Source organism: Triplophysa dalaica, chromosome 11 (assembly GCF_015846415.1).
Source record: "Triplophysa dalaica isolate WHDGS20190420 chromosome 11, ASM1584641v1, whole genome shotgun sequence".
Classification (NCBI taxonomy): domain Eukaryota; kingdom Metazoa; phylum Chordata; class Actinopteri; order Cypriniformes; family Nemacheilidae; genus Triplophysa; species Triplophysa dalaica.
Window position 1 is genome coordinate 9338744 of NC_079552.1, and position 26380 is coordinate 9365123.

At 39.1% G+C, this 26380-nt stretch overlaps 1 protein-coding gene across 2 annotated transcripts in view; it reads right to left on the reverse strand.

The window, feature by feature from the left end:
• Nucleotides 1-26380, reverse strand: part of fbxw4 (F-box and WD repeat domain containing 4) — a 29925-nt gene that overhangs the window by 1975 nt on the left and 1570 nt on the right. The window contains exons 3-7 of one of the 2 annotated variants that reach the window (XM_056761484.1): nucleotides 25807-25992; nucleotides 25588-25720; nucleotides 24554-24648; nucleotides 9831-9896; nucleotides 2889-3029 (exon numbers count right to left, since the gene is read on the reverse strand). In XM_056761484.1, the coding sequence (XP_056617462.1) occupies nucleotides 2889-3029; nucleotides 9831-9896; nucleotides 24554-24648; nucleotides 25588-25720; nucleotides 25807-25992 (621 nt within the window). The remainder of the gene's footprint in view (nucleotides 1-2888; nucleotides 3030-9830; nucleotides 9897-24553; nucleotides 24649-25587; nucleotides 25721-25806; nucleotides 25993-26380) is intronic. The other variant, XM_056761485.1, reaches the window with a different exon arrangement.

The following is a 26380-nucleotide window of genomic DNA, read 5'->3' on the forward strand; positions in this document are numbered from 1 at the left end:
TTCTCTTTCATGCTTGAATGAACAAAAACACACAAGATTATGCCAGAGAGCAAATTTTGTCTAGTATTTTCACAAGCACAGTCTCCAACGAGTTAAATCAAGACTTAAATGAATGAAAGAGTAGTGAATATAGGAAACGAATTTTAGACCTGCAGCTCCGAAAGGGATCGTGTTCTTAAACATGCCGCTGTGACTTCTGTCACTAATGTTGATCAAAGAATAAAAGAAAAGAAGAAATCGATGTGATTTTGTAGCTTTAATGAGGATTCTTCTGAATTTCATGTATTAAAAATCTAAATATATTGACAGCCTTAATATATATATAATACAGTAGTAAGTAATTTATTTTTCTTTTGAGTGAACTACCAATGAAATCAACAGGTGACGAATTTCCATTTATAGTTATTTATCACCCCATCAGAATGCATTTTAAAATCACATTTAAATATTTAAAACAATAATAATTTAAATAACCAACTAAAGGAATAATATTATGGTCTTTTGCATATATAGAGACAATGTGAAGCAAGAGTCTAACTCCAGCTGTCCTAAAGCGAAGGGCCAAAGCAACCATGGCTAGCTTTGCTCGCGTCTTATTTGCCCTGGCGAGCCACAAGGGTGAAACCTCATCCCTTGTTTACGGAAAGGTGGTCCTCTTGTTTTAGAGCAGGTTGGGAAGAAAAGAGACAATGATAAGGAAAGTATCTGTGCTCGTGCTGAGCCAATAGAGATCAATTCTCCATTAATGGTGTGTTGAATAAATCATGGAGAGGGAGTGTGACTGGGCGGTGTGGCAGACAGCAGGGCAGCAGAAGCGTGCGGGAGACGTCTGGATTGCATCTTGCTGTGCTGCACATGTGTGTGCACACATATGCACACACGCAAACAAAAACACTTCAGCCTCTTAATGTAGTTCGCAGACAGCAAACATCACCTGCTTATTAAACCCAAAACAAATGGATACATGGAAGTAAAATCAGATGATTGTGCGTATTTTGAGACACGTGAAATCAACCAATAGGAGTGTAGAGTGCAAGCAGGCAAACATCCAATCACTCTTTTAATTCTTTATCACCTTATTTAAATTTTTTAAGCCTGTAACTTAGGTAAAACATTACTAATTTATTTGATTTCCAGTAGAATATAGCTTAAGTCTTTTAGAACAAAATTTAAGCAAAACTGCATATTGTCCCTGTCCTTCCAAAACCTTGGATGTCCAAATTCACTCTTTTTAAGGAAATGGAAAAAACATTGTACTTTTTAAATGATTAAAAACTGTTTTGTCAAAGTTTTTTATTGGTCAGATATTTTGCCAAACCCAGTAACAAACATAAGGGTGACTTATATTAATGATTTTTGGCAAAATTAAAAATCACAAAATATGGAGTTACAAGGTTTCAGAAAGACATCAGCAATATGATATTTCTTTAAATAATATATTTTAAATAAACTTTTTATTATTATCATGTTTTATTCTTTAAGCATGAATCTAACTAAACTGAGAGAAGTTAAAGTTAGGGTAAGACTAGTCTTGCGTAGTCGAACTTATCGCTGCTTTCTTTGGAAAGGTTCGCCCAAGAGGCCATATGACTGACAGGTAAAGCAACCAATCACGTTTCGTTTTGTGCCGCGTCATGTTAGAGGTGTGGAAACGAACGTGTCAATAGTTAACAGACAAAACAACGATTATAAGTTTACGCCATGAACTTTGCATACTTTTAAGAATTGAGCGTTTATTTGATCGTGATCAATTCATGTAGCAACCGTTGTAAACACGACAGCTTACTTCTTAGATCAGAAGGCTTTGTTGTTTCCAGGCTGACGGTTAAAGAACGCGACACACATGTCTCCCGGAAATCCTGTGAAATTCAACCAATCAGAAGACGACTGCGAATATGCTGAAGTGTTTCCAAAAAAGTGTGCCATGTGCATCAGACGTTCAGCAAACGGATCGTGGGCATGACGTCTGAGGCTGAGACTAGGGTAAAACTAATAAACTTATGGTATACTCACACATATTATTTTTAACTTCTTATGCATATTCAGGTATTTTTACTGAAAAACCGGACATTGTGCAGAGCAATAAAATTCAAGCCCTTGCTTCCAATTCATCCCAATTAATCTTAAATGACTTGCACACACTTACCCGTGATGTACAGTTTACGTTCTAAGTGAATTTAAGTGCCTCCTCTTTACAGTCGACGATGACTTTCAGATGACTAACGGCTTTGAATCAAGACGTAGCACATATTAGCCCCTGACTGGTCTTACTGTGAATTATTGATATCTTAAGAGGGGACATTTGCCCCTCCCCAAACTCTCCAGGGCCCTCTTTCAATCACCTCTGATTTGTGTTACTTGACTGCCCATATGTGATTGTGAGGGTCCCCCTCCTTAAAGCCCTACATAGAGCCCTATTTCACCCCACAAGCAGCTCGCTGATCCCCAGCACCCGCCTTGTTGCCCTGGAGACACGTCGCGCCACGTCAATATGGCCACCAACCAGAGTGGACCTGGGTGGGTGAGAGTCCTTCTGCAATAGCCTCTCTCTAAGAGGGGGTCCAGGGTCCTTTTCAATCTCTCCGAGGAACAATTGTGTCCACACACCCAAGAGAAGGCTCAAGACGGGCTTCTTTTTTATCTAAACGGTACTCTATGCACAGGAGGGTTTATTAGATTAACAGAGAACACTAATCTTGGCTCTGTGAGACGCACCGGCTAACTTTATTACTCGCTGTAGACAAGGCCAAATCTGCTGACAGCACAGGTCAATGTAATCACTAAGCCTAATTCGCCTTGAATCGTACTGAATCGGCACAGAGTCTATTGTGGGTTCTCCGCCAACATACAACATTGTACAAATCCAACTTTCGGGTTGTCACAGTTACCTGGTGCAGACGCGCAAATCCCAGTAGCGGATGAAGGTGTCGTATCCGCAGGTGAGGAGCTGGAAGGGAGACTCGTAGACGATATCCAACACACCTGCACCGCGGCGGAACTCCGTACCGAGACACGACACCAGGTGACACCTGGGAAACAGAAAGAGAGATAAGAGACGAAGCCTACAGATTATACCTTGTCAACCATCATTGAAGAAGATTAATACATGAATAAAAACACAGACAGGAACTTAACAAGCACCCGAGAGAGAATGACGTACGCTTGCTGCAGGCCTATCATTCCTCAAGTCAAAAAGCGACTGGACGAGGGAGGTCATGTGCGTCTGAGTATCGCTTTTATCAAAGTGATTCGATGACAGGCAGACACATAAAACAAGTCGTGTTTACTCGTTCTTGAGATTGGAACGTCTCCAGGCCTCACATCTCAGAGTCAATAGAGATCTAATTTCTAACCGAACGTCTTTCGCTCACCTAATCTCTCATTACCTCTAAATCCAACTATATTCCTGTGTTTCCAACATGCACAGAGCACACAAAGGCTAAATTAAGTCTTAGGACAAGGAGATAATAAGTAAACACATTTGGGTGTTTGAATGGGCCGGTAAAGCAGATTAGTTTGCGGCGAGGTACGTTCCCAGATGTATGCAAGACGAGGAAAGGAGCTGGAGGAGAAGAAGAAAGGGGCAGAAGAAAACAGATAGAGGTTGAGGGGGGTGTCTGGGCCAGCACCACGCTCCTATGATCACAGTCTTAACGGGCCCGCGGCGCCCTCCACCCCCCGTCCACGCCGCAGAGGCCAGATTATTGTAGAATCACAATTTCTTTGTTGCTATTTAATTCCCTCCATGACCGTGACTGTGTGCGACTTGCGGACCTTTGATACCTGGTCCCTAGCAACCATTTAGTGGAGCCCGACGGCCATAGCGACCGCCCCCCACGATTGAGGTCTCCTGTGAGCTTGTTCACAGAGGGCAGACTGGTAATCCCCAACCTTCGCTCTGGGGGATACAAGGGGGGTCTTTCTTAGACACAGGCTCTTTAAGAGATAGTCCAGCAGAAGCAAAAGGCCAGGACCCTGGTGGGCCTAAAGACAAACTCTGCTCTAGCCCTCGGGCATCTGCATAAAGCAAGAACCCATCATTTACCCCTTGCTGCTAAAATAACACGCTGGCAACAACTTGAACTGATGACAGTGCGGAACAATAGGGACAATCAATTAATTGATGCGAAACATTTGTTTACACAACACAGACCCATGACCGCAATTTGCATCGGATATTTTTTTAATTGCTTTAGGAAATTGTGTAAACTTGGGTTGGTCGTCCGGCGTCTGCTCGGCCTCTGCAAATGTCAAAGCACGAAGTGAGAAAAACAAGCGTCGTAAAAGAAGCCCTCACATCTGTGCTTTGATTTTAAAGCCAGTAATAGCACCGTACCAAGTACAACAGCACACACATAGGATTCTTAAATTGTTAGGTCACAGGTTTTATGTGTCCCATGTTTTTTCTTCTCTTTTTAGAGAGAACCTGTGAAGATTACAGGATGGAGGATAACCATATAATCTTTTAAATTACTGCATCGGCATGGCAGGCGATCTTGTTCCTCTTCGGCCGGCCCTGCGTCTGATTTTACAGCACTGTTTGGGAGACCGTCCCTTCTCGTCTGATCACAGCGAAGGGTGAAAAGCTGGTTAAACAAGAGCTTTAGATTGAGTGAAATAAGGTTAGAGGGCGGCTAAGGAGAAATTGATCTTCGATTTAAACTCAGAGTACAGGAGTCATTTAGCGGAGTGATTGCACGTGTTTTATTAAGGTCAGAAGGTGAAATGGACTTGAATTAAGACACGAAAGCGCGGTGACATCGACTCTCCCAGAGGAGTGATACATATACAGTGCTCACTCAATGAACAACCTTTGAACACATTCACATTAACTCCAGGCAAAAATTTTACCAATCAAAACTAGAAATTCCATAACATAACGGGGCCGTATCATGCATTTTCACAGCTTTTGGCGTCCAGACATGAGCAAGCTTACAGGTCACTAACACACAAAGTTGGGGGTGACTGTGATATTTGCAATCTGCTAAAGTGATCACAAGAACACTGTGGGCACCACATAAAGACAGCCAAGCTTGACGGATAATGCTTTATTTTCTATATCCTTCTAAAGCACTCTTCAAAACACAACTGACCTCAACCTAATCCTCTTTTGACCCCTGGATATGTTTAAGCTGAAGCTAAAAAATGCACTCAATATCCCCGGCTGTTCTTGTGTGGATTACTTATCAACAGGTCCAGAGCAAATCTGCAAAAAAGCCACAATTTTGGCACTAACGTAAACAATCAAACTTCTGTGAATTAGTGATAGTTCACCCAAAAATAAAAATTCGGTCATCATTAACTCAGCCTCACATGACAAGAGGATGAGTAAATGATGACAGAATTCTAATTTTTGGGTGAATTATGCTTTTAATATGTAGGTTAAATATGTTACACAAATCTGAGAGAACAACACTCTTTTTTTATGGCTGAAAACATAAAAATTGAAAAAATTAGTTTAGAAGCAGGTATTTCATTTAAAATCAGCAGAAGGATTTACGATAAATTCTACAAGCACAGGTTCCATTTGGAGCTGTAAAAAAAGTGAAAGATGCTTTGAAAACATTAATAGACACTAAACACATGATATTTATACACTGTGAAAAATGAAAATGATGGGCTTTACGAGTCAATCATGCTCTTTTAACATCACTTTAACACATCAAATTAAGCAATTTAACTCATTTAAATTACAACAACTTAATCTCAAGGTTTATTAACTCTCGAAGCTTACTATTTGACTTGTAATGGCAAGTTGACTGTACGTAAAAATGTATGTCACCAACATTTTTTACAGTGTAAATGCAACTATTCATATAAAATGTGTCTTTCAAATAGATATGGCACTGCTGTAGTAGTTTCCAAAAACTAACAGCTCAGAAGACCACAAAAAAAAAACTTTATAACTTTTAAACCAACTAACTGGCTAATCTGACAGTTGCAAATGCACGCGTCCTCCTTCTAATGTTCTGATATTGTTCTGGACTTTCAAATTCCCATTCTGCCCTATAAAGAATGGCATGTGTTGGTGATTAGTTGTGAGTTATGGTCTCTGGGCCATCAAGAAAAATGGTGGGGCTGGCCTCCCTAACAGGCCTCTGTCTCTGTTCGACCATTTGGGCCACACACACACACTTTATGAAAGGGAACTTTAATGAATTGATGGATTTTGAAAAAGGGCAATGCTGAGGACATTTCTTTGGGTGTTAGATCCACAGGAAAAGGTCATTTCGAGCTAACGCTCTTGTAAGGTTAAGTGTAGAGGGTAAACTGGCACAGGGAAGCTATGGGAAACAGTCTGTGCCCTGAAAGGATGTGAGACAGGTACATAAAGAGCCCTGCTGAGGTTTTCAGGATCTAAAACAAACAGAAATCGCATTGCACTGTCTGCATGTCATCCAATTTAGCCCACAGTCGAAATAACCACCAGCAAAGAGGAAAAGAAGAAAAAAGAATGGTATGGGCCAGGACAATGAAGACTTTTAAATGTCACACGCGTTCCCTTAAAAACAATGAGATTGCAATTTGTATAACACAGCTCTTGGTTGGATCCAGCCATTTAACCCTTGCTTTCAGAGGAAAAATGTGAAGAATTTCTGGACAATTGTGCGATTCTTTGATGGCAAGAGCCTTGTGAAAAGTTTGGGGTCCTTTGAAAGCACCACTTGTGTGTCCCTGTTTCTGGGAGATCATAGACTTTTTCACCTTAAAGAGGTGAAAGACATTAAAGACAGGGAGAGAGGGAGAGTAAAAAAGCAAGAAAGAGATGAGAGAAGAAGTATGAAATCAGGACTTTCTTCATAACATTTTAAATAGTAGTTGACACAGAGAATTTCTAAGGCATCTAGCAATCTGGTCTAAAACATTTAATTATAGTTTATCCAACAATGACAACATTTTTTACTCGCACTCATTCTGAACACATAACTTTTTCCATGTACAGACATTTTCTTATCTATGAATGTACAGAAAATTATTGCTGATTTACAAAACTGGTACAAAAAAATCCGTTTCTCATGTGATTTTTTGGTGTCTGGAGATAGCCGCTTCTCTTCTTCAGTTTGATAATTATCAAGTATATTTTAGACATTCCACTTACAAAAGCAGTACAGAATACATAATGCTACTAATGTGCATGCTAACAGTAGTGAAATCTCTATTTCCCTCATACTCAAACTCTTTTATTCCCCCTCAAAGCTTCTTAATTAGTTCAGCAAGCAGCTGGTCAGCTGGTACTTTGAGACATGAGGGTCTGAGTGATCTCGGTCCGTACACGTCCCGTCTATTATTTCTCCACCTAGTCAACAGGCACTCCTTAAAATGTGCCCTGATCTTTCAAGAACATGTTAAGAAGATGTCAGCGGCTCTTGCCACTATTTGAAAAGTACTTGAAGTAGCCGGCTAAACAAAAAATCAGAAACTGGAACCTTTCGGGTGCTTAGATCACAGTTGAACCTGGTGTTTTAAGGATCCTCCACTATATTTCACTCAACAAATTATTTCGATATAAGAAATGGTGTCAATTATTCTGGAATTGAGGGCAGTTGCTTGGTCAAAAGTTTATTTTCAGTATATCTGTACTTAAATGTACTTATATTTTATTAAAGTAAATCTGAGAACAGTTTGGGGCATTGTTATCCATCATTGACTATCAAACTAGGAAAAAATCTTTATAAATTTCTTTGTTCTGTCGAACACAAAATAAGATATTTTAAAGAATTTAGGAAAGCAAACAATTTTGGGGCACTTTTAACTACCGTTGTCATCTTTCTCTGTGTTCATAGGAACAATGAAATGTATACAGATTTGGAACAACTCGAGGTTGAGCAAATGAAGATCGGTTCCTTCAAGATTGCTTCTGAAACCAGATGAGACGAATGTAATATTTCTGCGGTCCTTTTCATAGGAAATTGAGCAGGTCTCTATTTTACTATCAATGATATTTAGGAGAAAGAAACAAGACATTCATGAAAAGAAAGATCTAATAGGGTTTAAAAAGATCTCTATTGCAAAGTTGATTTCACATTCCAAACAGAAAAAGTCTACAATCATGTCTGTTGCGGCAAGCGGGCCGAATATCTCTTTTGATATCTCTCATGATCAGGGAAAATGTAACCCCTCTAATGTGTCTCATATTTATGCTGGTTTTCTAAGGGTTATGCTGGTGGCCTGTCTGGGAAATGTTTAAAAGGGAGACATCAGAACACACTCACACTCACTCACACACACACACACACACAACATTGAGCAACATGCAGCCCCCATTCCCCCCACAAGCCCTCCACTCATCAGTCGGTTTCTCGGCCCCCTGTGACTGGTGGCTTTGTGCTCCTCACATAAGGTGCACCTGATTACTAGACGGGAACACATTACAGCAGGACGCAACCGACCCTGGTTCAGTCACACAAAGACAGGAGGAAAGACATCACGTATGACTAAAGAATAGGTCACAAAGAGCTCCGGCAACCAGCCATGTGTTTTACACCTCATGCTTAAAACTCAGGTGATGATCTCAGTTCTGATAGAATATACAAAAAATACAGACAATACTTTTTCTTCTTTCCTCACACGCATGACATCCTTCATTTTCATTCAAAATCAAATATCAACATTTTGTGGAGGCCATATGAGTTTGAAATGATGAAATCAAGATGCGGATGAAGTCTACATCAAAGCAAGCGACTTCTACATCAGGTAGAATGAATAATGTCTCCCACAGTACAGTGCAACCACGGTTCCTAGTTTAACAGGTTTGTGATTCAATGTCCAGTTCACCTGTGCGTGCATCTGCATTCTGATAACCAGACTGCCCACGTGTCTCCGTCAGGTTGACTTTGGCTACCTCTGCTTCACAGATCAAACGACAGGCACATCAGTGAGTCACATTAACCTAAACTTCAGTGTTCCGGTCTTCTATGGAACATGTGATTCCCAGGGAAATCTGTCTGGAATCACCTCTGCTCCTTCCCCGCAATTTTTCCCGTCTCAAATTTCCTTGTCATTTTGTTCCGGAACCCCCACCTTTTACTTTCCCTGTCTGACAACATGCGAGCAGGCTGAATTCAGCAGGTAAAGCTGGGGAATTACGGAAACCAGTCAGGTTGTATCAGGTTTAATCCTGGCCTTTCATGACAGGAATTTTTAAGTCAGCTTTGAACTTCCCAAAGGGGAAAGACTGTGAGCTGAAGAGATAATGCAGCGTCTATATGATAGTAGAATGATAAGGTTCTTTCACTCTTCGGCAATAAACCATTTTTAAATATACTGTACATATGAATACAAGTTTCTGAGGTGAAAAACAATATACAATGCATGAATACTGCTAAAATCTTGTGCATTAAAGGAACAGTTCACCCAAAATTGTCATCATTTGTTCATTGTCAAATTGTTCCAGATCTGTATTCATTTCTTTGTTCTGAATAACACAGAGAAAGATATTTGGAAGAATGCTTTTAACCAAACAGTTCTTGGCCACCATTGACTACCATAGTAGGACATATTGCTTCCTAAATGTCTTTGTTCTGTTGAACAAAAAAGAAGATATTTGGAAGAATGTAGAAAAGCAAATAGTTCTGGGGCACTTGGGAATTTTTACTACTATGGTAGTCAATTTGGTCCAAGAACTGTTTGGCTACAAGCATTCTTCCAAATATCTTTCTCTGTGTTTATCAGAACAAAGGCATTTATACAGATTTGGAACAACTTTAGGGTGCGTATATAATGACAGAACTGTTATTTTTGGGTGAACTGTCCCTTTAAACCATAAGACATTTTATGATCAATGTTACTTGACGATATAATATAATATAACTCAAATAAAATAAATCTACCTTTCAGTATCCCAGATTCGAAGAGGAGCAAAATTCTCACAGCAGGCTGTTCCGGTAACTAAGTTGCTAAAAAAACAATACAAAAGTATTAGACATATAAATTATTCTCGATTAAAGATGTTTGAATAATTTGGCAAGACACCTTGACTGAATAACAATAATATTATAACAATAAAATAATAACAATAAACTCGTATAACAGTCTGACTAAGAGTCTTTAGTCCCTCGCACAACATGTGCTTAAACACTCTCTGTTCCTCCATTTAATGCTTTTAACATTTAAATACTGGACGGATGACGTAACAGTAGAGTAACATTTTGGCTCCCGGAGAGATTACACACGGCGCATTAAAAACAAATTTTAAAAAGCGAATGGAGCGCAGCGAGGTGTAAAGAGGCTGAAGGGTATGTTGAGACAGCGGATTTGTTCACAGATGTGTTTTCATTCACCAGACATCTAGGGAAAACAGGAGGAACGGCGAGCAAAGGAAAAGAAACAAAAACACTCAGATGCCCCATTTGAGTTGTGTGACAGGTTAAAATTAGTTGCACAGGTATGGGTGGGCGGGTGTGTGACTGCTGTAGTTTTGACCTGCGTGACAGTCAGGGATTAGAGCCCTCCTGGACAGCTGGGATTGGCGGGCGAGGCTCAAGGCTATGCTGCTCCTTGCATTGTGTTCGGAGGTGAGCTGAACAATAGGGTCCTCACACTACTGAACACGCAGGAATGTGGCTGTTTTAACACTCAGGTATTCCGCAAATGCCCTGCTGGGATGGTTTCTTTCATTGACAGAATGGTTTCTTAGTCTCTGTGCCAACTATGTAAAGTGTGTGTGGTGACACACAGCTCACTAACATGGCGCGTAAAAACCCGAGGCACAAAGCTACGGTCGACTCTGCGTCTCCCTCTCTCGCATACTTTCGTACCTCCAGAGAAAACCCGGAGAAAGAGCATGGGGCTCTGTGCCCTCCCACTAACATCAAGCAAAGAAATGGGCTTCACAATGGAATACCAGCGTGGCCTCAAATTAACAACCAGTCTGTGTGAATAAGCTCTGTAGCGCCTGGTGTCCAACTCCGAACCCCCAGTGCGAAAACAGATAGGGACAGTGAACCTTCATCTCCTACTCGCACACACAGATTTTAGAAGATAGAGAAGTAAGCACTGTTTTGTCATTTCATACATAAATATATAATAGGGTTCAAAAATATCAAATATGTCCCCAACTGGGTTTCCCCGGGGGACTCTCGGGCATTTCAACCATTGACTATAACATTCTTGTTAACATAATTCTTACAGAAACCAGCAAAACATTTACAAGCCTTTCGAATAGTGTGGACTACTTAAGCTGTTTTTTTACATATTTAGTTGCGTTTTGTGAAATGAATAGCACACCAGGGAAAATGCAAAACTGTGTATAAATTATAGCAATTCAATTTTGTTAAAATTATGTTTAATGTCTATATTCTGTACCTATATATTAATAATTATCTATACTTTATTCGTTTAATATTGTATATTGATTTGTAAATTTTATATTTTTAGTAGAATCTCTTGCATTTTTATTTTAAAGATCACAAAAGCAAAAAAAAAAACATTTTTATAGATAACAACTATATAACATAAGAAACTAACTACACCTACTTAACACGCCTAAGACTTTTACGAACAATCGCATCCAGAAAAAAAGTTTGTGTTTACATAATATATATCTATACTGTGCATATTTATTTTGAATTTATAAACTGAAAAACATACACACACACACACGCACACACACGTATATATTTATTTAGGAAATATTGAGACGGATTTATTAATATTTACCAATAATTGAATTTATACAAATGTTTATTACTCTTTCTTAAATATGTGTTTATATATATAGAGAAAACATAAAGAACAAATAGTATGTAAACACTATCACGAGTAATAATTTGACAGCCCTATAAAGCTCTTTTATTTAAATGTTTAAATATCGGGACAAAAACAGAGCTAGATGGGGTAAAAGAGAAAAGTCTCGTAAAGTTGAGGGAACATCCGTGATGGCTTCAGTTGGTTTGTTCTTTGAGGGTCCGAGCATATTGGCAAAGACAGCCATGGCAGCTGTCAACCCAGTTAGCGGTGGCCCATCAACCATATTCAGCTCGCCTGGCCAGTGCTGGCATTTTAATTACTGTTGGGTAAACTCATTTGCCCCAATGAAGGCCGTGCGCCCTAATAGAATATGCAGGCTCCCTGACCTTTGAACCCGTGTGACACAAGATACAATAGGGGCAAGCCCAAAGCTCTCTCTTCCCAGCCCTTATTACTCTCTATTACTTCAATTACTTATCCCTCGCTGAGTCCGATTGTGAAAAAAAACACAAGGGAGGGAGTGAAAAAGAGAAAAAAACACAATTGCAGAATACCACAATTAAATACATTTTTGTCTCCCAGACAAGTTCTGATTGATCTGAAAGGGACTCCCAGTGATATTATAGCTGTAAAAGGTCAATGCCTCTCTCTCGCCTAATGTGCCTCCACCTTCCCTCGACCCTAGGCCCCTCTAAAGGGAAAATCTCCCTCCGAACCCCCTCTGCCCCACGCTACCCACACCGGACCCCAACTCCTCTGCCCCAAAAACACCAGCACGCCTCGGGATCATTAGAACATGTCAGGGGTTCACTGCCAACACAACCATTTTGGTAACCTAATCAACTGACATCATTATTCGAGGAACGGTGCAGCATGAAATTAGTGCAGGGGTCACACAAACTTTAATTCAGCCCCTGCTGAGAGAGAGACTCCACAGTAACAACATTGTTAGGGCCAAACCAACACAAGCACCAACACAAGCAACCACACGTATTGGGTCAAGACCATCGCTAACGCTTTGTGTATGAACGGCAAGCGAGTGAACTGCGGTGATGCAGTATGCCGTCTTCTCAAAAAAAAGATCCAAAACAAATGAATGTTATATGTTTTACGTCGGTTTCTTTGGAATAAATATATTTTTACCCTGAAATGGAAACATTATAATAATGTCTTGTCCAGGTTTTTACCAGTTGTCTGAAGGGAACACCTGGCTGAACCAGCTAGAAAACATATATTGTGTCCCAAAAAACAGCCACCATGCTAAGTGTGTGTCTTCTGAATGTAAAGTTTTCTTCATTAAACTAGGAAAATAATAAAAAAATGTAATATTTTACAAGTTGCAAGAGTGAATTGCAAGATTGTAAAACTATTTAAAAGCAAAGATTAACTTATAGGTGAGAGAGAGCTCTGCCATATAAAAAAATAAAATGCTACATACAATTTAACTGGGTAGATAAGATCAGTATAAGATTGATAAATGGTGAAAATGATTTAAAATAAATAAATCATAACCAAATGTATCCGAGTCCCATCCAAAGGCCCATGGGTAAAGACAGGGTTCAAAGGGAGTTTAACCCCCCGTGCATTAGCCTTGCATTGGATGTTGTTCATTTGTTATAGCTGACCCATGGCTTTGTCAAAGGGGATGTTAAAGTGCTTTCATCTTAGTCTCTAAATATGTTTGAATTGAAAAGGGTTATGATGTATTTATATTGGCTGGAGCAGGACAATAGACAGGGTCTTTCTCTTTTCCTCTCCGTGTCGACCCTCCTGCCCCGTCCTCCAGCCCAGTTACCCCTAACCCCCCTCTCCCGCCCCCCTGTTCAGCTCACACCCGAGTTCACAGACCTTTTGGCTTTCTGTTCATGTCCTCTGCAATCTGAGGTCAGAGGAACATTCCACACACCACCTTTTGCTTAGCCAAGTAGAACAACCCTACATTAATTTAGACTCAAACAAAAATCCAGTTAACTCCACATTTTCTGGCAGCTGCCAGCAGTAACATTAAAAATTTTCATCACACCGACCATACAAGTGACAATTATGATGTGCCGCTTGTGCTAGGACTGGAATTTCATTTGGAATTTACAACCGCATTTTTTTCTCAGTTGGATTTTCAAGACTATTTTGCAGCATGTTCTGACCCACACCTGCTGGAGTGATTTAACCATGGGGAAGAATCTGACATGAATACAAATTCTAGGCATGTTTAATATAAAAACAAACTAATTTGGCCTGCGTTTGCACTGTGCCCATTTTTACAACGTATCTGAACATAAGGTCTTGGCCAAAATTGATGTCCAACTTGGAAAAAAATGTATGTCTTCTTATTTTACTTAAATTTACCAAACCACGTATTAAAAACGTTGTTGGATGAGCTTAGCTTATGGCGCTTTTCCACTGCATGGTACCATCGGGTTTAGTGCAACTTGGCTCAGTACAGCTCACTTCACTTCGGCTCAGTTGCTTTCCACAGCAGTTTATTACCGCTTCAAAGTGGGTGGGGATTATACATTTATCATCATAGTTGCGCCGCCTTTACTGCCGTAGCATCATTGTGAATGCGACATAAACACTACACAGGAGTAATGGAGCATATCGATGGCGAATGGCAGCAAAACAAAATACTGCTAAAAATACGAGAGCGTTTGGGAAATCTTACAGCAAAAAGCAGACAACGATCATTTGGTTTGCTCGACGGCGCACGAGGCTAAGATAATGTAGCATTTAGCATTTGGTCTCAATCTCTATATATTACTATCAAAAAGCATATAACAAAATGCCAATATTACGTATTAAAATGTTTATTAATATGTTGCAAATCCAATGACGCTGAAAATGATTCTTACTGCCCAATCAGTAATCTGTGGTATCACGTCACGTTTTGGTATCTGTACAGTACGCTTGGAACCTTAACCGAGGTGGTACTAAAAAAAGAAAAACCCCAAAAGTGAGCTGTACCGTGCAGTACTATGCAGTTGAAAAGCGGCATTAGAATATCTTATGCTTTTAAAGGGACAGCTCACCCTCGAGTTGTTCCAAATCTGTATAAATGTCTTTGTTCTGATGAACAGAGAGAAATATATTTGGAAGAATGCTCATAACCAAACAGTTCTTTGCCACCATTGACTACCATAGTAAGAAAAATTACAATGGTAGTCAAACATGCCCAAGAACTGTTTCTTTCTTACATTCTTTAAAATATATTTCCCTGTGTTTATCAGAACAAAGACATTTATACTGATTTGGCACAACTCGAGGGTGAGTAAATGAAGACAGAATTTAAATTTTTGGGTGAACTATCCCTTTAAGGAGGCTAAATTAATTTCACACACACAGCCCAGGAGAATGACTACAAAACGCGAGGACCAACAAAGATCACTAAAATAATTTCCTGCAAACTTTCTATATTCACATAAAACCCAAATTCCATGATATGATGTGGTTTGCCAAATTAGTTGTTATAAGACCAATAAATACCTTTTAAGTTAAGTGTTTTCACCTTTTCCTACCATACAGATCATATTTTAATCTAACCCGAGAGGGCAGTAAAAGCAAAAATTGTACAACTATGTCCCACCCCTCAACATAACTTTTGACCATTACTGTACTCGTTTCGTTTTATGTCTGGATAAGAACAAACAAAGCAAGTCATGCAGCAGAGTTCAACTCCCCAGCTAACTTCGGAGCAAAAATGCGTCTTCGGGAATTGCAAAGGTTTCCATCTCAAATATGCCGGGGAACACCTGTATGTGGCATGTCTGTAATGATCTGCTTGTGCAAAGCCTGCATAGAAGGGGCATATTGACTGCAATTATTCAGGACACCACCTGCAGTCAGAGGCTATAGCTCCCATGCTGTGCTTTCAGTAGTAAGCGGCCTGTATTTAACGTGTGGGAACGCACATTCTGTCCGTTATCGCTTTATTGTTGCAGACTCTTTCTTTTCTTGCTTTCTTTCTTGTTTTTCCCCCTTTTTTAACTAATTGAATTCTTGACTCCTAAGACACGGCTCGCCCTCCCAGCCTTGTGTGAGAGAGAGAGAGAGATGAGAAGCCAAAATGAATGACATGAATTTCAGCCTTTTTTCCTTCTCTTGCTCTTTATTGCTTGAATGAGGTGGAGCAAAGGGGGTGAAATCGGGGCGGGGCGAGCTTAGGGTGGTATAGAGGGGTACGTCTCGCTGTACTTTTATACCGAGGGTCAGAGGTCACGCTCCCTTCGTTTGCCGCAGAGTGGCATTTTGGGGGCGGTTTATCCAACAATCAAATTTCAAAGGCAGTACCCCTGCAACATCTTTGTAGTTGTGCTTGACCAACTCTAAACAAAACAGGCCTCCCCAAAAAGGAGCCTTTCTCACTTCTCATCGGGGTTGCTTCTCTTTTAGACGCTTGCACCCTGTTCCTTTCATACCCCCTGCCTGCTCGCTGTGGGCTCATTGCAACTGCTGAGGTAGTGTGTGCACTGTGCTCTTTGAGGCAGATAGATAGCTAGATAGGGAGCTTCTCTTCATGGTGACATGGCCTATCCCAGCACAACATATAGGAAGCATCGAAATTAGAAATTAAAACTTACAAGTGTTTATACAAAATACTTTGTTGTCCGTGTATGACGTTCATTAGTCAGGTTTGGAAATTCCCCTGGGTGACAAAGAGACAAGAATTTCAGCGAAGGCCAACAAATGTGTTTGATCAGCCGAGTGAGGCCTCCTCATCTAAACTCCAATTAAACACTAAACAAGCTTAAAGAGTGCTATGAACCAAGCCAAATCACAAGGACGTCTGGGCTTCTTCGCTACTTTCTCTATAATAAAGTGAAATGCTTAAACAACAACAACAAACAAACCTGTTAAGAGATGCATGTGCGAAAGTGTGCTATAAGATACACACACTTCTGGCTAGAGTTACTTAGTTCTTGATGGATTCTTCTAAACTCAACAAGCCTCATCTTGTCTGTAAGAACCAGCTATGTCTGACACTACAGGAAACTATTTATCAAAACACACGCGCTGCCTACTAATTCTACATCTACTGGTAAGAAGGGAAGGACACAGACTCACACTGAAAAAAAGTAGATTTTATGAAAATAAATTATTAAAACATACTTGGTAAAATTACGTTCGTGTTTTTAGACTTTTTTTGAGTAAAAATAACGTAAAAATCTTGGGGATAAAATGTTTTTTTTTTAAATAATTTTAATTAAAAAAATTATGAAGTAAATCTAAAAATTATGTAAAATTAAGTTTAATTATTTAGTTTTGGGATCATTTTGTAGATTTAACTACCTTGGCAGTTGATCTGTAGTTCCCAGCATGCTTTGCATCTGACTGCATTAGGAGATTAGTTTTCCAGATTAACTGTCATTTTAAGTGATTTTCAGTAAAGAGAAAGAGTGGTTCGAGTTTTTTGTTGATTTATCTTTGAGAGGAGAGTTTTGGTATTTTTTTTTGTGGTTATCATTGTTCAGAAGAGTGGTACTTGTGCCTAGGCTGAGGAAAAGCACGATATTATTCATAAAGTGTGTTACTTCACTTATTGAGCAGTAACTGTGCTAATGCCAATATAGAGACCACCAGTCTCTTCTTACTTGACCATCTATGTTGTAAAAAATAGTATATTTCAATATGAAAGTAAAGGAACTGTGAAATTTGAGTTAGATTACGTTAAAAACGGAAACGTTTTTCCTTTGCGTTTTTGAAAAGTTTCACATACACTTGACAGCGTTATCAAAATGATCTGCATTTACATGGATCCTGGAAAAACTGTAAAAATGCTGTATTATGCATGCCAGACCAGTTGATGGCGATGTTGCGCTGTAAAGAAAATATGTACCTGGGCATATACGAATACCGTTTTTTAATCCAAAAGCGATTTTAATACACTTCGTGTGCGTGTTTATAGTTTGTGTATATAAATACATTGTCTCCGCTTGTTGTAGTGGTGCAGTAAATCTACTTTTTTGCTGGAGAAATGATCATAAGCATGTTTTTTAATGTAGCACAAGCAAGCAGCATGGAGGCCACCATTATTGTTTGCGCATGCCTACCGACTGAATGCATAATACGCATGCATATTATGTCATTGTTTTTGGAAAACAATGTTTTTTTGCCGCCTTCAGAGTTAAGGAAACGATAATGGCGTCGTTTTGAAAAACTTGCAATTTGACATCCTTTTCAAATTTTTGTGTTTTCAGTCCCCGAAAACGCAGTTTTCGTCTAAATGAACATCTTATAAAAAGTTAGACACATGTTTTTGTTCAATGTAAACTTTCTTGTTTACTTTAAAGGGAAAGTTCACACAAAAATTATTTTTGCATAAATTTGTGTTTATACAGGTTTGGAACAATTTAAGGTTGAGTAAATGATGACAGATTTTTCATTTTTGGGTGGACTATCCCTTTTTGTAATATTTACTTAATAATTTTACAAAAACTAAATGTATTTAACAAATATAATTTACTTCATTCTGGTTAGTTAGTCTTACTTGAATTATAGCAGCAAATTTTACATTATAATATCCTCATAAAAATTAGTCAATTCGAAGTTATTTTTTTCAGTGCTGATATAGTATAGGGAAGTAGAGGACAGCCGGTAATGTGTGTCCTGCATTATAAAAGTGAGATGGATAAGTTCAAATCCATTTAAACTGGTATTTAAATGACACATTTTGAAAGTTTAAACACTTCTTAATATAAAAAGATACATATTGTCATTTATCAGTTTACAAGATTTTACCTGCAAATAGAAACAACGGAGCATCATAAAAGAAAAATAAACTTTTTTCAAACAACTCATTTCAAACATGAATTCCCTTCCAGTGAATTATTTTTTGTATTTCTACATAAAATCATTCTACATAATCTCAAGAACTGTGATATATTTAATATCTACAGAGTAAGAACATGCCAAAAATTTAATGATAGTAAGAAAATGATTGAAGACAAACTTTGATGGAAGTTATAATGTAATATTTAGATTAAAGCATTTTAGCTTGGTTTTTAAACATTAAGTTTGAGCAGATAAATAGGCTAATCAAAGTTCATTGCATGCAAATTTTTTAAATTTTTCTGTGATTAAATTGACATATCAATATTTAATAGATAATACGAATGAGTATTTAGTAATTATTTAACAAGAAGAATAAAAATTTTGATCATCGTTGACGAACATAATTGTCAGCTAGATATTTTTGGAGGAGCCCAAAAAAATCTGGAGGGACACTGCCCCCCCAGCACACGATAGACCGGCCCTGGTTTTCACATACGTTTATTTATTTTATTCCTATGCAAGTTTCATTTATTTTATTAGGCGATAGTAGTCTAGTATAATTTGGTTTTGAAGAGTTCATTTGCAAACTCTATTTATAATTTAATAATATTTTTATTGTGCCATCATGTGTTTGTGTTTTATTGTGTTAGCTAGCATTATTTCTTATTACTTATGCAAAACCACCCACTTCTACTGAGGATTTTCTAAATAAATATTTAGGATGATATTTTTATTGATTCTAATTAAGAGAAATGTTAGTTTTAGTAAACTATAATAACCTTGCGAGCAAACTATGTTATTATGGAATAGAGCATGCATGTTAACTTCAATGTAAACTCTCACCCCAGTTTACCTCCAATTACAGCAACTGAAGGACTTAAAAGTGTTGCTTTCTCCTCTGAGAGCCACATTACCAACTGAACGAGATCTTCCAGGTTCTAAAACAGTGTCTTCAAGATAAAATGTATGCTAATCGGAGGCCATTAGTAGCAATCAGGCCTTTTCCTTGGACAGGAGCAGATGAATCAACATTTGGGGTGAGAGTCTGATGTCTGACATAGCAGACAAAGACAAGACTGAAATGAGGGGGGGTTAACCAGTCAAGCTCACTGGTTACAGATCAAGAATCAGGAATCATTTGGGTTGCTTTGAATGATGTTTTTTTCTTCAATATGGGCGCTGTCTCTTTGATATGGGATTGTAAATGGAATTCAGAACAGAAGAGCAGCCCACTGGAGAGAAATGAGAACAATGCAGGGAGCCAGAGTGCCCATTACCTTCGCAATGGGAGAGGGGCCTTTTTTTTGGATTGGTCTCACAGTTAAGACTGGGACCGCTAGCCATATGACACCATTTAGGGAAGTTCAGAGCGAGCATTTACATTGCAACATCAGCTGTGAAAGTCATGTAACCACCATGGCGTTCTTCATGTCTGTGCAGGACTAGTCTTGCCCAATGCGCACACACATTAGGGTCCGATGTAACTTCTGAAATGCAGGGGACAGCCCTGAGAAAGTGGCCTTTTTTTAAAAGAATGAAACACTATGATGTACCCAAGCTACCAAAAAAGCAATCTTGGAAAAATGACAAGGACCACTGGACTGACACACTCTTTGGATCAGTGATGTTGATACAAGACGGACCACAGTCAACCTTGGCATTTTACTTTAGCCAGATTATACTATAAACCGACCTTGAGATAACGTTCGTTGGAAAAACTGACAACAACACGGGAGGGAAAATTACATTATTGTTGTTCCAAACCTGTATGACTCACAAAAGAAGGATGTTTTCATGCAAATGATTGGGATTTTCCATAGGAAGCGCAAGCACCATAAATGTATGATTAAACACATGCGCCACGTAAGAGCTTGTCCACACCAGGGGCGGCGCTAGGGGTGGGCTAATGGGTCTGAAGCAACGAAAGTTTTTGGTAAGCCCCGAATGTTTTACAACCATAACAAGTCGACTCCAGCTTTTGCCGAACTACATTCACATCACATATCGGATCGTGCAGTCATTTATTTGATATAAAATATTTGAAAATGGCTTATAGTTGTTTAATAATATATTGTGTGGTGAGGTAAAGCGTAGTAGAGAGGTCTTTATTGTCCCAATTAGTTGTAATCGGTTTAATAATTTTAATACATATTATCATTTACACTCTTATTATTATTGTATAATGTATAAACAAATGAAAGAAGGCTGGATTTGCTGTGGACAGAAGCCGAGGTTTAGGTCCGCTTTAACTGTGAAATAGCCGGCGAGATATGAGTAGCTAAATGTTTAATGTTTGATAACCGTTTTGTCATAGAAATGTTAGGGCGTTCACATGTTACGTGTAAAAACTTTGTGCAAAAAACCCATGAAAAAGCGATTGCATTGCTTTTTTTCCTCTTTCTGGCGCTTGGGAGTTTGAAATCCCTTGGGGTCTGCCGTTACTATTTCTATTTAAACGCGACTGACGCACATTAACATTTAACAAACTTGAGTAAACAACCGATGTCCAGTAATGCGCAACACGGTTGCGAACAGACGGAGGTGGCTTCTGAATCTCTATTAAACCGAGTACAAATAGGCCGCCTTGTTTGCAGAGAATATTTGTAATACCTTTGCCTACCAATGTGTGATTAGAATAGAGAAAGTGTAAGAACGACACCATTTCAAACAGCATAAGGTGAAAAGTCTGCATAGCTTGGCACTGGAGACTTGGGTTCTAATCTACCTAGCGCTGAAAACTCTCTTTTACCTTATTCAATTACATTAAAGATCAAAAAGGCCATTTGTTTTCAATAAAATTGATTTAAGAATTACAATTCTTTTTTTATTCATAAAGTTTAGGGTAAGGATAGTTAAGTTGCCATCATTTAAATGATTTTTGTAAATATAATGATTTACACTAATAATGTTTAATGCACAACAATACCGAGGTGCCAATAGTAACGTTATCTGCCACTATTTTTAAGTACCAATAGCATCTAACTACTATTTTTACTTAATCCAAAGAAAATACAGATATTTTCTGTTTGTGTAAATAGCATATCACTGATAATGTAATTTCACTTAAACCCCATTCAAACACCCTGATGATCCCGAAAAATTGCCAAAAAATTGCCAGACTGCATATTGTGTGAACGCATCCCGGATAGATCCGAAAATTATTCCGGAATGGGGAACTAGTAACATTAACGGGATCAGTCCCAGAAGCCTCCTGTGTGAACGAAAGGCAGGAGCAATGCCGTTAGGGGTGTGTCGTAGTCCTGACGCACGCGTCATTACAATGACGTAGCTATCATACGACTGTTTGAGCGTGGGGGGTTTAAGAACCAGAAAGCACTTCGATATACAAAGTTTGCATATCAACATCTAACATCCGATCAGCTGCCATGTTGTTCAACGCAATGTAAACACTTCCGCTTTAGTAGCGCGTCACTAACGCTTTCTTTTTCTGACGTGCATATTATACATCACGCCAAGATCGTGTCATGTGTGTTTACGGGATCTGCACACATACTCTATTCCATGCACGCACATGAATCATAAAATCATTGGCAGTGTGAATGAACAAAATCTAACAATCCCGGGACAAATTACGGAACTAATTTTCTGTGTATTTTCCAGGATCTCTGTGTGAAAAGGGCTTTAGTGTAAAAGAACCTACAGTTATTTAAACTTAGTGCAAACAGCCGCAGCCTAAAGGTTTTTTCTATACGGACCCGGAGCTGATCTTGCTACGCCACTGTATTCGAACACATATTTGGAGGTCTCTGGGCTAAGCCCCGGATGCCCACTCACCTTAGAACCATCCCTGGTCCACACTAATGCGTTTTCGTTTCGGCCTTTCGTACACACTGAGACAGTGTTTTTGTCAACGAAAACTGAGCTCAAATTACCTAAAAAGTAATTTTGTGTAAAACTTTTTCATACTATGGTAGTCAATGCGGTCTTAGAACTGTTTGGTTATAAGCATTCTTACAAATATCTTTCTCTGGGTTAATCAGAACAAAGAAATGTATACAGATTTGGAAGAAATTAAAGGTGAATGATGACCGAATTAAATTTTTTGGGTGAACTATCCCTTTAAGAACAAGATTTTGGTTAGAATTTTCAGTTTTGGGTGAACAATCAACACCAAAAATCAAATGAGTTTAAGTAACAAATAGAGTCAGAATTCAGAAAGTCAAATGGCTGCTGGAAAATCAAAAAGCCTATATTTTCTTCCATGGTTCTTTTGTTTTATACAAAAGTGTGATTTTGCTTTGGTTAGAAACAATACAACCCCTAACACCTGAGTGTCAGAGGCGACCATATGCACACTCTCCCGACATCTTCCTCTCTGTTCTTTGTCCTCCACCCCTTCTCCTGCTCACTGCAGCGTCTCCTCTCATACTCCTCGCCCTTTAGATACCTCAAGCGTGACGCTGGAACAATTACATTTGCAATACAAGGGGTTTCCATCTCTGCCTTCAGGTTTCCAAATTAAAACACACAGCGCCACCATTATGTGGAAATCCTCACTTTCAAACATCTTTCGCAATTCTGATTGGTGCAAAGTAGGAAAAGCTCAATCCTCCGAAACAGTTGAAAAGCTTTTCAACAGGTAAACTCCTTTTAGTAGTAGTAGTAAAAACAAAGCGGTCCCACTCGCAAGTTATTTCAAAATCACAGTGGTCGACCAAGCGGAAATTCTCTTACAATGGTTGTTTTTGAGTTTTAATTTCGCTTTCACGAGGCCAACAAACCACCGAATGATACATTTTAAAACTCCGTTTATAGTTAAGTTGACGCCTCTATTTCAAGGCAATTTCATTAACTTCACCCATCGCCGATAAGTGTTAAGAAGTGCGGTCCATTATCTGGGTGCAGCAGTCTGTTTCGGAGGCCTGCTATTTCAGCCATCAAATTGGAGAATTAATGACGTGGATAATCGTCTCTTATTTTGAAATCTAAATTCTTGGCCGTGGAGACGGGCAGCGGGGATTAATACCTCGGCTGAGTGACTAAAACTGCGTTGAACCATTGCATCTGCTCGGGCAGCGGCAGCTTTCTTCCACTCGGCTCGAGCCATGTCATGACAAAAGATGAGACGATTAGAACAAGGCCGAGCCAGCCGGTGTCCTTTAGCGTCTCCCGGCACACTGTGTTTCCATTCGTTCGCCAGCGCTGTAAAGGTGCGTTTGACAGATCAGGGGCAGGTGGAGACTCTGTGCTAATGTTACAGCTTCATGTATCTGTGTGTCATTAAGTGTGTGGGAGTATACATGCTCTGGCAATCAAAGACAGCAGCAGCAAACTTAAACCACGCTCTGCTATAACATCCTGCACGTTTTTTCCCTCTCTCCCTCTCTGCCTGTCTCGCTCCATCCTACACTTGTTCAAACAGCTCATCACATCAGGAAATTTTCCCAGATGTACTGGGGGAGACGAGGTTAACCAGTTGTAGACTGAAACACTTCTAAGGGATAGTTCACCCAGAAACGAAGAATCTGTCATTAGTCATATTCACCCGTGTTGTTTTAAAAATGTATGACTATTTTCCTTTAGAGGAAAGAGAAATTAGAAAAACTGTATGCGGGACAATCCAGGTCCAACTACACAATTTAAGAGCGGCTTGTTTCAAACCATGAGGGGGCACAATTCTTCTTTCTAGTCTTTAGGGGCTGGGATCACATTCTTCTCCATCTGCATTTCAGAGGTGTGAACTAATTGACTTCAAAGCAATGACATGGCAATAAATTGAAGAGTACGTATTAAAAAAGGGTCTGGCCACCTGCTTTGGGTTGCCCTGTCTATGACCACTTCACCTCACACAAGCCGTAATGCTGACGCCACCCCCACCCCTCTCCTTCAAACCCAATGATACATTAATTATTTGAAAGATCTCAAGTTCTCTTCGATGAAAGCAAAGGTTGATGTTCAGGTCTGCTGGTGATTCATATGGACAGAAGAATTGAGAAAACCAGCTAGTATGAAGTGAGACGAGTGACCACAACAGGAATGGCACCGTGGGTAAAACGGGAAATATATTTGCTGTGTTGTAGACATTACTACAAATCTTAACTACATTCTAGTCAGAGAAAAGAAATGGATGCAGATTTACCATAGAGATGGGCTGATGGCTACTGACCACACTCGATCATACGTTGGAATTGTGTGTAAGCACTCTCCGGGTCGATCTGATGTCAGAGTCCAAATCTAAAATGAAGAAAAAATAAGCATATTGTGTGCAACCATTTTAATGCACTTTGCTTACTGTTGGACGCATTTTATTCAAGTTATTTTAGTACAAACAAAATGCTTAGAAATGTTATTGATCAGAATTGACATCTATTTTTATAGTAAAATATGAATTTACACACAAACTGCATGCATGATTTGAAAAAAATAGTTATTATTTTATCCACAACAAATAGCTTGTTCTAATGGGAATGTCCCGTTAGAATGTAGAAACGGTGTCACAGTTTATTGTTTACCCCCTTTGGCAGATCCCCTTTACACAAATTAGTGCAGATTACAATTAAAACTTCAATACAGTCCAGCACTGCTAGATTGATGCGATCTATTAACTATGACATCATGCCAAATAGACCCGCCAAGCAATAGCACAGGACCACTTTGCAAATGGTATATGGTAAAATTGAATTGATGGCCGTATAAAGACATCCTTAAATATAAATGTAACTTACAGTGATTGAATTGGACAGGGTCCAAATTCAGAGGTGGTAATTTAAAGGGACAGTTCTCCAGAAAATATAAATTGGGTCATCATTTACTCACCCTAGAGTTGTTCCAAATCTGTGCAAGTGTCTTTGTTCTGATCAACACAGAGAAAGATATTTGAAAAAATGCTTGTAACCAAACAGTTCTTGGCCACCAGTTTGGAACAACTTGAGGGTGAATAAATAAAGACAGAATTTTCATTTTTAGGTGAACTGTTCCTTTTAGAAAGGGGGGTGATCTGTATGCTCACACACAGATTTATTTCCCACGGTTGAATAGTTTCCTGTAAAGTATCTACAGGCTCAATGCCACACAGTGAGTGGAAAGAGGCCAATGGAGTGTTTGGGGAGAAGTGTGCTTGTTTATTGGGGTGGCAATATATGTAAAGACAATAGATACAGTTCAAAATCTCACCTTTGCAGTCCTGTCTCTAGAGCCACTGACTATTACACCCCCTTTTGCGTCAATGCAGTTCACCTCCTGTTTGTGACCATTATACGCAATAGAATATTCACTTCCTCTGTCATGAACGATTATTTTACCATCACTGGGAAAAAATGAAGCGAAGTGTGACATAAAGAAGTATGAAAAACTATAAGAATTAAAGACTGTGAACAGAGAAAATGTATTTACCCTCCTGCACTGATAAGGTGTGTGTCTGTCAGAATGAATCTGCACACATCTTCTTGGTGTCCCGTGAAAAGGGCCACTCGATTATTCTGCAACTTTCCCCCCCGAGCTCTCAGATGATACGCACTGATGTTTGCTGCCTGAGAGAGATACAGAACATCGCAGTCCAGCTGTATCCATGGCAACAAGCTGTAGGCGAACAATCAAGGAATGGAAAATACTCCTACACATGTTATTTCTGTAGTTCAATCTGTATCTTGGGGCTTAAGGTGACGAGAGGGCTAGTAAAAAAACAGACAATAATGTCTTGTCCATATTGGCAAGGTCACTGACACTCTCCAAGTCAGGGAATACATTATAAAAATATGTATTTGGGGGTTGGAAAATTTGAGTATGAGATAATACAATAATCTTTGGAATTTTCCTTAACACTTTTTACCAGATTGTTTTACTGGGATGCGCAACATTCCTTATCTGTACGGGAAGACATTTTGTGTAGGATTCAGGTTATTTGCATCATGTTATTGCAGGTTTTATCTGAACAGGGTTCAGGGTTTTAACGAACATAAAATATGAT